This window comes from Priapulus caudatus, unplaced genomic scaffold (genome assembly GCF_000485595.1).
Source record: "Priapulus caudatus unplaced genomic scaffold, Priapulus_caudatus-5.0.1 Scaffold47, whole genome shotgun sequence".
In the NCBI taxonomy this organism is placed as follows: Eukaryota; Metazoa; Priapulida; class Priapulimorpha; order Priapulimorphida; family Priapulidae; genus Priapulus; species Priapulus caudatus.
Genome location: NW_014577108.1, coordinates 119,583 through 132,376, shown reverse-complemented (window position 1 = coordinate 132,376; position 12,794 = coordinate 119,583). Strand labels below are relative to the sequence as shown.

At 48.4% G+C, this 12,794-nt stretch overlaps 1 protein-coding gene across 1 annotated transcript in view; it reads left to right on the top strand.

The window, feature by feature from the left end:
- LOC106820777 (dystonin-like) overlaps window positions 1–12,794 on the top strand; it is a gene marked incomplete at its 3' end in the record, with an annotated part of 16,946 nt that overhangs the window by 2,603 nt on the left and 1,549 nt on the right. Inside the window, exons 5-6 of the mRNA XM_014825348.1 lie at window positions 11,823–11,878; window positions 11,928–11,989. Of these exons, the coding sequence (XP_014680834.1) occupies window positions 11,823–11,878; window positions 11,928–11,989 (118 nt within the window). The remainder of the gene's footprint in view (window positions 1–11,822; window positions 11,879–11,927; window positions 11,990–12,794) is intronic.

The following is a 12,794-nucleotide window of genomic DNA, read 5'->3' as shown; positions in this document are numbered from 1 at the left end:
CCGGCGCTCGACGCGCGGCGGAACGCGATCCCACCCTCGAGCTCGAAGCGCGCGCGGCGCGTCGCGAGACGCCGGCGCCAAAAATCCAACATCGCGATCGTCCGCGCGAGCGAGGGCGCGGCGGCAGAGCCGGCGGCGTCGTTCGCGGAACGCGGGCGAACGCCTCTCGTCGCGCGTCCCACGTGGCGACCCCGGCAGCAGGCAACAGCCCGGGCCAGCGCTCGCGGTACTGAGCGCAACTCGTCGTGCGACGCGTTGCCACCTGGCGACGCGCCTCGCCGGGGGGCTCCCGGCGGCGACTAGATGCGCGCCGGAGATCGCGGAGGCTGCGCAACGGGGGCGGCTAGCTGCCTCGACTTCTTCCGGAGCGCCGGACATGCGGCTGCGGAGTTTCGGGGGTCTCGTGATCCCGCCGCGCGTCTCGACGACTGCCGTGCTTGTCCTGCGCATTTCTTGCTGGCGGCGAGGGTTTGCGCGCGCTGTCCTCCGAACGTCGTGCCACGACGCTTGCGTTCGCCTCTCGCAGGCGCCACGTCGAATCGCTGGCGAACGCTGCAGGAAAAAGGGCACACGGCAAGCAGACACGCCCAAAACGGAATGGAGGAGTCACGACGGAGCGAGCGTGCGGTGAGAGGGGTTAGGTGACGTTAATTACGTAGTTAATTCACTTAAGTTCACGTAAAACATGATAGAATTCTAATGGTAATAATATATATATTACTTCTATAGAATATATATACATTAATAATAAAATATAATCTGGGAAATCACCACGGAGTGACCACAGGGGAGGGGGTTTTTTCTGTAAAATTACAATTCTAATGTAACGAACGTAATATTAATTCTAATTTAATAAATAATATAATATTAATTTAATATAAATAGCATAAGATTAAATGCGAATATAAATATTAATATTATTATAATATTTACATGTTATAACATTTAATTTTACACATATATACAATTCTATTAATAACTTCTTAATACACTATAAAACTATTACTTATAAAACACGCTCTATTCGACATTAAGGCACAAGATAAATGATATCTATTGCGGGATGCCTGCTATAACAACCCACGAGGCTGGGCGGGGCTATGACGCAGCAGGGGGCGTACCTTGTGCCGAGCTCGTCGCCAGGCGTCGCTGTACGGCGCGGCGACGGCGTCCCTGCTAGGTTCTCTGGTGCGCAGTCACCACACGCGAGAAGCCGGAGCCAGGGCTCACCACGTTTGTCAAACTCCTTAGCTTGCCTTCGATGCCACCTCCTTGTGGAACGCCGTCGCGTGACGTGAAGCCATGACACAGTGAGAGGACACAAGGTGACAAGAAGACACGAAGAACGGTGACGCAGTGATTTTTGGACAGAGCAGAGATGCACCAGGTCGAGACAAAACTAGAAAGGTAAACAGCATAGTAGGCCGGGAAAGCAAGGAAGCGCAGCATTGAGTTGAGAGAAGTAAAGGTAGATAGGACAAAAGGCATGGAGAATGTAACGAAGAAGTAAGACAGTCGTAACATTTAACCAAACAGATTTAGCAACGCAGTTAAGCATATCAAGATACGTAACAGCCATGCAGCAGAGCTATGCGCGACTCCACAGCATGTGCGCGAGCCAGGTCGCGCGATACGACCTGCGTTTCCTGCAGCTGTTTTGCGCGTCTGCGCGGTCAGGCTTGTCGTCTGCAGCTTCCGCAGCCATCTTCTCGCTGGCGCGCAGACCACGCGCAGTAGCACGCTCCAGCCGCCAGCGCGACCCTTGCTGCTCTTGGCGTCGTCGCGCTGCTGGAGCTTGTCGGCGTCGCTGAACCGGAAGACCGACCTCGCAGCACGTCGTTCGCAATGGACCTGCAGGGTCGCGGGAGACAGGAATGCCAGACGACACGTGTGATGCAGACACCTCGGAATACTGGCTAGAAATTTATAATGCACGATGGAGTGGTCACGTGACGATTTTTTAAATTGAATTAAAATTAAAAAAATGAAGTCGCGTTATTGTTTGAGCCGCCGCTGTGTAACGTGAGATGGGTACCTGGTTGAATCGACAAGTTGTTATATAGGCGATCAGCGATAATACTCAAAGTCGTGATTTATGCCTGCCACTGTGCTCCTTGACAAGAAGTCCGGCGACGCTGATCTGGCCATGAGCTGTCCTTTGACGAGCAGTCCTGAATCTCATTCTCCCGACTGCGTGATCTAACAGATGCCAGCGGCTGCAAACGACATCGGGCATCAGATGATGAACGGAATAATTATTAGATAATTTAATGAAAATACAACGATCCATAGTCATAATTAAAGAAAAGAATCGTAAAATTAATTAGCATTTTTCTGCAGAAATCACGTCGGACGCGACGAAGAACCATCTATCTCGTCACTCGCGCATCCGCGCGACGCGGTTTGCATCCCATTGCGCGGGCGACCGCAGCGTACCAGTGATCGCGAGCTGCTCTACAGTTCTTCTCCGCGCGCCCCGACTGGCTGATTCAGGAGGTATACAGCCGGTACAGCGGAAATCGTCGGCCTAGGCGACGGTCGGAGTCGGCCAGCCACAGCTCCATCTGTGAGGCAGAGGCTCGTCGAAATGTTCCGCGCGCCTTGGAACGACGACCGACAAGCTCTGCTTCCTCTTGTTGCAGCCCACACACAGGGTTCATAGTACTAAGACACTGTGAAATAAAGGACTTATAAGACCGCTTTACTGGCAGACCAAAAGTATGACTTTTTACAGATTTCTGATGATCACCACCTATAAAGTACAGCTAAAATATTTATATAGCAGCAATTGGCACAGCAGATTTAATTATTCCGTATTATATTAACAACAATTCTTACTCTCGTGAACAGTTTATAAAAACCTAGTCTTTGGCAAAAAATAAAGAGCTATTAAGATACTATTTGCCTACGATTTCACCAAAATAAGTATAATAAGGCCCTCTATTTATTTTTGGCAAAATAAATAGCTTTAAGACTTGGATAGACCGCTAGCGGAACCTGACACAGAGCGAGTATGATATATATTATGTGTAATATTATACTACTACTATCGTGTTACGTAAGCGACAGGTAACACAAAGGTCAACGTTCTGCAGGGCGATTCGTTTTCTTTTTAAGATTTAGGGGCGAGTAAAACACGACAGGTTTCGGATTAGTTTACTCGTTGTCGGAGATACAGATCTTGTTTGGCGCTATCGGAATAAATCTTGGCCGAAGATTTTAGTATTTTATGTTTACTATACCAAATATTCGCGTCAATAGTAATTGGTATGAATAAGTAATGTTTTCTACTTGAGTATACTGACTGCTCCCAAAGCATGACACATCTTCGTTGCGCACGCGATATACCAAGATTCTTTCAGTAGAAGTATAATTTCAGTCAAAGATAATGTAAAGTGTTCGCAATGGACATTGAACGTATGTCTTAATAAATGAAGAGCCTCTCACGAACCACAAGTCACCCAAACGAAATCAAAGTCCGTACGCCGCGCATAAAAGGCTACGAGACCGCCTGCGCCCGACCTCTCACTCGGGGGAGAGACAGAATCTCTCTGTGCAATCCTTGAATGGCTTCTTCGCAGCGGCCGCACTTGTTCTTAGACGTCTGCCTTGGAGGAGGTCCTGTTGAGAATGCAGGCTCAGCTGGTGCGCACTGTCGTGCGCGTTGCCCAGATAGGTGGCCGCTGAGCAGTCGAGCTCCTACAAAGTCCTGCAAACGGACAACATATATCGAATATAGATTGGTGTGTGTGTATATATATATATAACATTACAATGTATAATATAATAAATGATATACATGTACTGGCCACATATATATAGATAGGCCTATAAACACAGTACTGTAATATAAGTAAATATATATATATATAGCATAGACCATATATAATATATATATATTATTTTGGTTATCTCATGCTTGATAAGTACGAATATATTTGATCAACCACCATGCATCGTCAATGAGATCATCAGAGACTTTCAAAGTTCCTAGGGCTGCCTGGGACGCCACAATGTATCTTCAACGTTAAAGTTACGTCGCTAAGTCCACGAACGTATACGCGCGACCTGGCTTCGCGGCACATGCTGTGGAGTCGCATGGCTCTGCTGCATGGCTGTTACTTATCTGATACTTAACTGGTGCTAATCGGTTAGTTAAATGTTAACGACTGTCTTACTTCTCGCTTACAGTTCTCATGCTTTTGTCCTACTCTACCTTTACTTCTCGCCAACTCAACTGCTGTGCTTCTCTTACTTTTCCGCTACTAGGCCCGTAGCCAGGGGGGGTTCGCGAAGGGGGTTCCCCCCTCCCCCAAGGCCCCCCCAAGCAAAATCTTCTTTTTTTTCCATTTGAAAATTTGCAAGAATTTCACCTCAGGTATGCACCAGATCGCTCCATTTTAGTGTAATAATTGGATTATTGGATTAATTGGACACCCCCCTCCCACACACTCCTCCTCGGTCGCTATGCTCCCTCGCTCAGTCGCTTCGCGCCCTCACAAATTGCCAACATTAAAAACCCACCCCCCTCCCCCCAATATAAAGCTGGCTACGGGCCTGCGCTACTATACATTTACATGTCTGTTATTTGACCGGTGCCACTTTGGCTCTGTCCACGAGTCACTGCGTCACCGTGTCTTCTTGTCACCACATCACCTTGTGTCCTCATCACTGTGTCACTGCTTCCGTCACGCAGGCGTTCCACAAGGAGGTGATGAAGAAGACTAAGGAGTTTGACAACGTGGTGAGCCTGGGCTCCGGCTTCCTCGCGATGTGTGACTGCGACCAGGAACCCGTAGCAGACGCCGTCGCCGCCGTACAGCGACGCTGGGACGAGCTCGGCACAGGTACGCCCCCTGCTGGTCATCGCCCCGCGAGACCTCGTGGATGGTTATAGAGTCATCCTCCAATTGATATCATTTATCTTGTGTTTAATGTCGAATAGTCGTGTTTTAAGTTAATAGTTTATTAGTGTATTAAGAATTATTAATAGAATTGTATATGTGTGTAGAAATTAATGTTATAAATGTAAATATTAATAATAATATTATATATTACTATTAATAATCTTAATACACTAATAAACTATTACTTAAAACACGTACTATTCGATCATTAAGCACAAGAATAATATGATATCTATGCGGATGACTCTATAGACGACCCACGAGTCTGGCGGCGATGACGCAGCAGGGGGCGTACCCTGTGCCGATTCTTCGTCCGCAGCGGTCGCTGATACGGCCGGCGACGGGTCTGCTACGGGTCGCGGTCGCAGTCACACATCGCGAGAGCGGAAGCCAGGCCTGCACCCGTGTTGTTCAAACCTCCTTGTCTTCTTCATCCAGCCTCCTTGTGGAACGCCTGCGTGACGGAACAGTACACAGTGCATGATGGACACAAGGTGACAAAAGCACGAAGGCACCGGTGACGCAGTGCATTTGTGGACAGAGCCAAGATCGGCCACCGGTCGAACGACAGAAGGTAAGAGCCATAGTACCGGGAAGCAAGGGAAGCGCAGCGTTGAGTGGGAGAGAAGTAAAGGGTCAGGTAGGACAAAGATGAGAAATTGTAAGCGGAGTAAGACAGTCGAACAGGTTTAACCAACAATCACGTTAGCAGAGATCAGAATAAGGTAACCAGCCATGCAGCGAGAGCTATTGCGCCGACTCCACAGCAATGCGTGCCGCGAAGCGCAGGTGCGCGTATACGTACGGTGCGTTTTCCTCGCCAAGCTGTTTGCGCGTCTGCGCCGGGTCAGGCTTGTCGTCTGAGCTCCCGCAGCCTCTCTCGCGCGCGCCGAGCCACGGCCGGTAGCAGTCCCCGCCAGCCGGCGAACTTGGCCGCTCTGCGTCGTCGGCTGCTGCAGCTTGTCGCGTCGCGACCCGACTCGCGAGGCACGTGCGTCCCAGTGTTACCTGCAGGGTCGCGGAGACGAGTGATGGCAGACGACCGTGTGATGCAGACTGATAGCGTGGCATAGAAGATTTATGAGATCATGCGAGTGGTACGGACGGCATTTTTACATTGAATTAAAATAAAATTGAAGTCGGCGGGTTATTTGTTTGAGCCACCGCTGTGTGGTTAATCGTCGATGGGTACAGTGCCGGTGTGAATTCAGTACAAGTGTATATATAGCGTCAGCGATACCCAAATCGTTGTTTATCCTCCACGGCGCCTACTGACAGTGCGCCACGCCTGATCTGCCATGACGCTGTCTTTGACGAGCAGTGCCTGAATCCTCTTCGCCCGACTCGCTGATCTCACGATGGCAGCGGCTGCCAAACGACATGCCGCTCAAGATCAGATGATTATCGGAGATAATTATTTAATAATTTAAATGAAAATATAACACGTCAATAGTCATAATTAAAAGAAGAACGTAAAAATTATGGATCTTTTCTGCAGAATATCAGCTCGCGCGAGCAAAACACTATCTCGTCATCGCGGCCGCTCCTGCGAGCGGTTGATCCCTTGCCGGCGGGGACCGCGCGTACCACGGTTGATCGGCGAGCTGCTCTGACAGCTTCTCCGCGCGCGCCGGCTAGCTGGAAATCTGTCGCGCTAGGCGACGCGTGCGAGTCGCGCCAGCCACAGCCTCATTCTGTGAGCAGGAGCTCGTCGACAATGTTCGCGGCCTTGAGACTGATCGACGCTCCTGCTTCCTCTTGTCTGCAAGACACACCACAGGGTCATTAGTAGTAAGGAGCGACATGTGAACATAAGGACTGTATAAAGACCTTTCTGGCAGACCAAAATATGACTTTTTTACACGAAGTTCTGATAGGAATCACCCACTATTAAAGTACGACTAACAATATATATACACATTTGCCACAGCAGATAATTATTCCGTATTATACTATACAACAATTCTTACTCTCGTGAACAGTTTAAAAACCGTAGCGGCTCTTTGGCCACAAAAATTATAAGCACTATTAAGTCTTTTCTAAGATTGTCACCAGAAAAATAGGAGCTAGATAACGGCCTTATTTTATTGTTTGCAAAATAAAGCTTACTTATCAAAGACGTTTGGTAAGACCGCTACGAACCCTGACACAGACGACGTATGAGTATATATGTATGTGTATATATATTATATATATACGTAGTTACGTAAGCAGACAAGGTTACACAAAGGTCAACGTTCTGCACGCGATTCGCCGTTTCTTTAAATGTAGCGGGGCCCGCAGTTAAAAACACTGACAGGTTTTCCGGTAGTTTCTACGTTGTCGATAAGATGATTTTGGCCTCATCGGAATAAATCTTGGCCAAGATTTTAGTATTTTAGGTTACTATACCGAATAATTCGCTCAATAGTAATTAGCATGAATAAGTAATGTTTTCTACTTGAGTAATACTGAATGCTCCCACGACAATACACATCTTCGTTGCGCACGCGATATACCAAGTATTCGTTCAGTAGAAGTAATTTTCGATCAAATATATAAATGTTCCAATGACATTGAACGTATGTCTTAATAACATGAATCGCCTCTCAACGAACCCACAAGTCACCCAAACGACTCAAGTCCTACGCGCGCATAAAGCTACGACCGACCGACTGCGCCGACCTTCTCACTCACCGATCTTCTTCTGTGCATCCTTGAATGGCTTCTCCACGGCCTGCAGCTTGTTCTTGACGTCTGCCTTGGAGGAGGTGTCTGTGAGCAGCGCGCTCAGCTGGTCCGCACTGTTCTGCGCGTTGCCCAGTAGGTGGCGCTGAGAGTCGAGCTCCTCATCAAGGTCCTGCAAACGGACAACATATATCTGATTATATATTTGTGTGTATATATATATATGATACTGTACGTATATAATTAAATATTCATACATGTACTGTGATGTGTGTGTTGTGTGTGTTTTTAGTGTTGTGTGTGTATAGGCCGTGTGTGTTGTGTTATCTGATGGGTTACATATATAAATATATATACATATACAAAGACATATATACAGATAGATATATATATATTTGGTTATCTATCTTGATATATACGAATATATTTGCATCAAAACCATCATCGTCAATGAGATCATCAGATCAAGAGACTTTTCACCACCTAGTATTTTTCAACGTTAAAGTTCACGTCGCTAAAGTCCACCGAACGATTTCTGCCGCAACGAAAAAAAAGCAAAACGCTCAAAAAACGCCGCCAGCACCTAACGCTAGCGCCACACCAGGCGTGCGCGCCGCCTCGCCTGGCGTTCTGCTCGCCTGCACGCGCGGCCATTACCTGAGCATTGCGAGCTGCTGGGCGAGCGTGTCGTCCGTCGCCTTTGCTTCCTCCTCCAGCCGCCACCTCAACCGCGTTCAGCAGTCGTGCAGCGCCGACGCTCTCGCTGGAACGTCCGTGCTGCCACGACGCGCATGCGCCGCAGCTGCTCTCGCTCGTCGAGCCGGCCCTTGACGTCGTCCAGTGCTGGCTTGAGTGCGCGCGCCAGTCTGAAGCATCCCACGGGATCAGTAACCATGACTACGTCATCCCATGCACGCATCTCTCCCACCAGGATCAGAAAAACCCAATACAACAATTGCGACGTGCAGGGCCAAAGCCACACGTTTGTCTATAGCTGTGTGCGCGTCTATAGCTATATAGTGTGCATTGGATGCTACTACATGTAACATTTACTATGGCATACACACATACGTAATATGGTGCATCGGATATCATCCTGCTGTCCTGCACACGCAAGCCGTAGGACTAGAAAAAACTGGAAGAGATCAGCATTTTGTTATCGCACTGTTCTCACTACACGATCACAAACACTGGCGCACGACCACCACGCATAACCTGTGGCTTAGACTGGACCACGTAGCAGACGGGGACACGCGGCACATCGCTATAATTCGTAAGCGCGCGCAGTTACCTGGTCATGCGAGAGGAGGCCTCGCGGACGGCGGCCTGCAGCTTGTTCTGCACTGTCTCTCCTGACTCGTTCAGCTGCCTGCACCAGCTGCTGATCCCAGTCCTTGAAGTCGTCCTGGAGAACCTATAGTAACACAAGCACGCGCATGTCAAGGCCCCTTATCAGACACACCATTTACATTCTCTTAACATTAAAGCTAGGTGTCTACTCTTGGCCCAAAATCTGAAAAATCATAAAAAAACCTTTAAATTTTTTAATACTGACTGCGCTTTTGTTGACATTTAGAATGCTAAGGAAAAAGGAAATCTTGAACTTTTTTCATAAGACCAGACATATCCACTAGGGTACAGAAGATAACGTAATCTACGTTAAATCTTTAGCCTCGATCGTTTCTGTAAATGGTCTACGAGCGGTGAACAAAGCAAGCCCGGGTGACCACTTGAGCATCTCGTGTGTATCGTCACGCGTGTCACGTCAGGGCTCACATGTCATGCATCCACAGGTACTTCGCGCCGCTGATCATGGCGTTGCCACGCCGCTGCGTGTGTCAAGGTCCACTTGCGCACGTTGTCATGTGCACGCGCCGCGTGCTGTCACATGTCCTCGCGCACGTGTATGGTGCCAGCGCCGCCGCGTGTGGAACAGTCACGCGCGCACGCTGTCAACGGTCACGGTCACGCGTATTAGCGCACGTGGTCTCTCGGGTTGTGAGGTCGCACGCAACGGGCACGCGCGGATGCCCCGGCCCACGCGGTAACGCACCGAGTCCGCCCATGAGAGGCCCCATAGCAACGCGAGCATGCGGTGATTCCTGAGTTCCTTGACTGCTGCTGTCTGGTTTGTTGAAGCATGCCCGGGTTCGGTGGCGATCGTCGGAGCACGCTCATCACGCTGTGTCCTTCTGTGTCACACGCCTGCCGCCCCGTCATGGTGCTGCTGGACGCTTCAGCGCCTCGGAGATCGCACACGCCTCCTCGCAGGCAGCAACGCAGCTCCTGCCACTTCTCATCTGCAAGAGAAAATACATATCGTCTCAAGGTGTGCCTGCGACCTGCGACAACCCGAGAGGACTACTGTGTGCGTAGACGTCTGTGACCGTGACCCGTGCACACGTCGGCGCCGGTGACCTGTGAACACACGCGGCGCGTGGCACCATGACACCTGTGCCGGCGAGTGACTCTTCTGCTTGACACACGCGGCGGCGCTGGCACCCATACACAGCTGCGCAAGTGGACCTGTGTCACACGCAGCGCGGCTGGCACCCATGACACGGTGCGCGAGTTGCACCTGTGATTTTTGCCATGCACATGTGACCCCTGACACACTGCGTGACATACAACACGAGATGCTCAAAGTGTCACCGGCGCTTGCTCCTGTTCACGTCGTAGACCATTTACAGAACGATCCGATGCTAAGATTTACTAGATTACGTTTTTCTTCTTGCTACCAGTTGTATATGTCTGGGTCTATTGAAAAAAGTTCAAGATTTCTTTGTCTTACATTCTAAATGTCAAAATAACAGTCTAGTATTAAAAAAAATTTAAAGGTTTTTTTTTGATTTTTCAAGATTTTGCCAAAGAGTAAAAGACACCTGCCTTTTTATGTTAGAAGAATGTAAATGGTCGTGTCTGATGAAGGCGGCCTGACATGCGCCGTGCTTGTGTTACTTTATAGGTGCTCCAGGACGACTTCAGTAGGACTGGGATGCAAGCTGCAGCATCTGAACGAGTCAGGAGCGACAGTGCTTAGACAAGCTGCAGGCCGGCGTCCGAGGCCCTCCGCATTCGCCAGACCAGTGCGTTAGACTGCCGCCCTACTCGAATTATAGCGATGTTGCCGGTTGAAACCTGTCTGCTACGTGGTCCCGTCCTAAGCACGAGTTAGGGGTGTATGCTGGGTGTGGTGCGTGCCGGCTCCACCCAGTGGTTATCTTATTGTGATCGTAGTAGTGAGAACGCTCCTAGTGCGATCAACAAAATGGCCTGATCCTCTTACAGTGTTTCTTCGTCCTACGCTTGTGCGCGTGCCAGGACAGCAGGATGATATCATCATATTACGTTATGTGTGTATGCCATAGCTAAATGTTACATGTTAGTAGGGCGCATACCAATGCACACTTATATAGCTATAGACTCCACACAGCGATAGCACGTCCAATTAAAACGTGTGCTTTGCCCTTGCACGTCGCAATGTTGTATGTTTGGTTTTTTCCTGATCCGGTGGAGAGATGCCAATTGCTGGATTGACGTAGTCATGGTACTTGATCCCGTGGGATTGCTTCCAGATGGCCCCATCAACCAGCACTTGGACGACGTTCAGGCCGTGCCGACGAGCGAACGGCTGCTCGATTGGCGGCCCTCGTGGCAGCACGACTTCCACGAGAGGCTGTCGGCCGCTGCCGACTGGCTGAACGCGGTGAGGTGCGCTGGAGGCAGGAGGAGGCGACGGATGACACGCCCCAGCAGTCTCGCAATCTCAGGTAATTGGCCGCGTGCAGTCGCGAGCAACGCAGGCGGAGGCTGGCGGCCACGCTGAACGTGTGCGCTACGTTCAGTGTCTGCGGCAGTTTTTTTTTGACGTTTTGCTTTTTTTTCGTTTGCCGGCAGAAATCGTTCGTGGACTTAGCGACGTAACTTTAACGTTGAAGATACATTGTGGCGTCCCAGGCAGCCCTAGGAACTTTGAAAGTCTCTGATGATCTCATTGACGATGCATGGTGGTTGATCAAATATATTCGTACTTATCAAGCATGAGATAACCAAAATAATATATATATATTATATATGGTCTATGCTATATATATATATATTTACTTATATTACAGTACTGTGTTTATAGGCCTATCTATATATATGTGGCCAGTACATGTATATCATTTATTATATTATACATTGTAATGTTATATATATATATACACACACACCAATCTATATTCGATATATGTTGTCCGTTTGCAGGACTTTGTAGGAGCTCGACTGCTCAGCGGCCACCTATCTGGGCAACGCGCACGACAGTGCGCACCAGCTGAGCCTGCATTCTCAACAGGACCTCCTCCAAGGCAGACGTCTAAGAACAAGTGCGGCCGCTGCGAAGAAGCCATTCAAGGATTGCACAGAGAGATTCTGTCTCTCCCCCGAGTGAGAGGTCGGGCGCAGGCGGTCTCGTAGCCTTTTATGCGCGGCGTACGGACTTTGATTTCGTTTGGGTGACTTGTGGTTCGTGAGAGGCTCTTCATTTATTAAGACATACGTTCAATGTCCATTGCGAACACTTTACATTATCTTTGACTGAAATTATACTTCTACTGAAAGAATCTTGGTATATCGCGTGCGCAACGAAGATGTGTCATGCTTTGGGAGCAGTCAGTATACTCAAGTAGAAAACATTACTTATTCATACCAATTACTATTGACGCGAATATTTGGTATAGTAAACATAAAATACTAAAATCTTGGCCAAGATTTATTCCGATGAGGCCAAAAATATCTTATTCCGACAACGAGTAAACTAACCGGAAACCTGTAATGTTTTACTCGCCTCTAAATCTTAAAAAGAAAACGAATCGCCCTGCAGAACGTTGACCTTTGTGTTACCTGTCGCTTACGTAACACGATAGTAGTAGTATAATATTACACATAATATATATCATACTCGCTCTGTGTCAGGTTCCGCTAGCGGTCTATCCAAGTCTTAAAGCTATTTATTTTGCCAAAAATAAATAGAGGGCCTTATTATACTTATTTTGGTGAAATCGTAGGCAAATAGTATCTTAATAGCTCTTTATTTTTTGCCAAAGACTAGGTTTTTATAAACTGTTCACGAGAGTAAGAATTGTTGTTAATATAATACGGAATAATTAAATCTGCTGTGCCAATTGCTGCTATATAAATATTTTAGCTGTACTTTATAGGTGGTGATCATCAGAAATC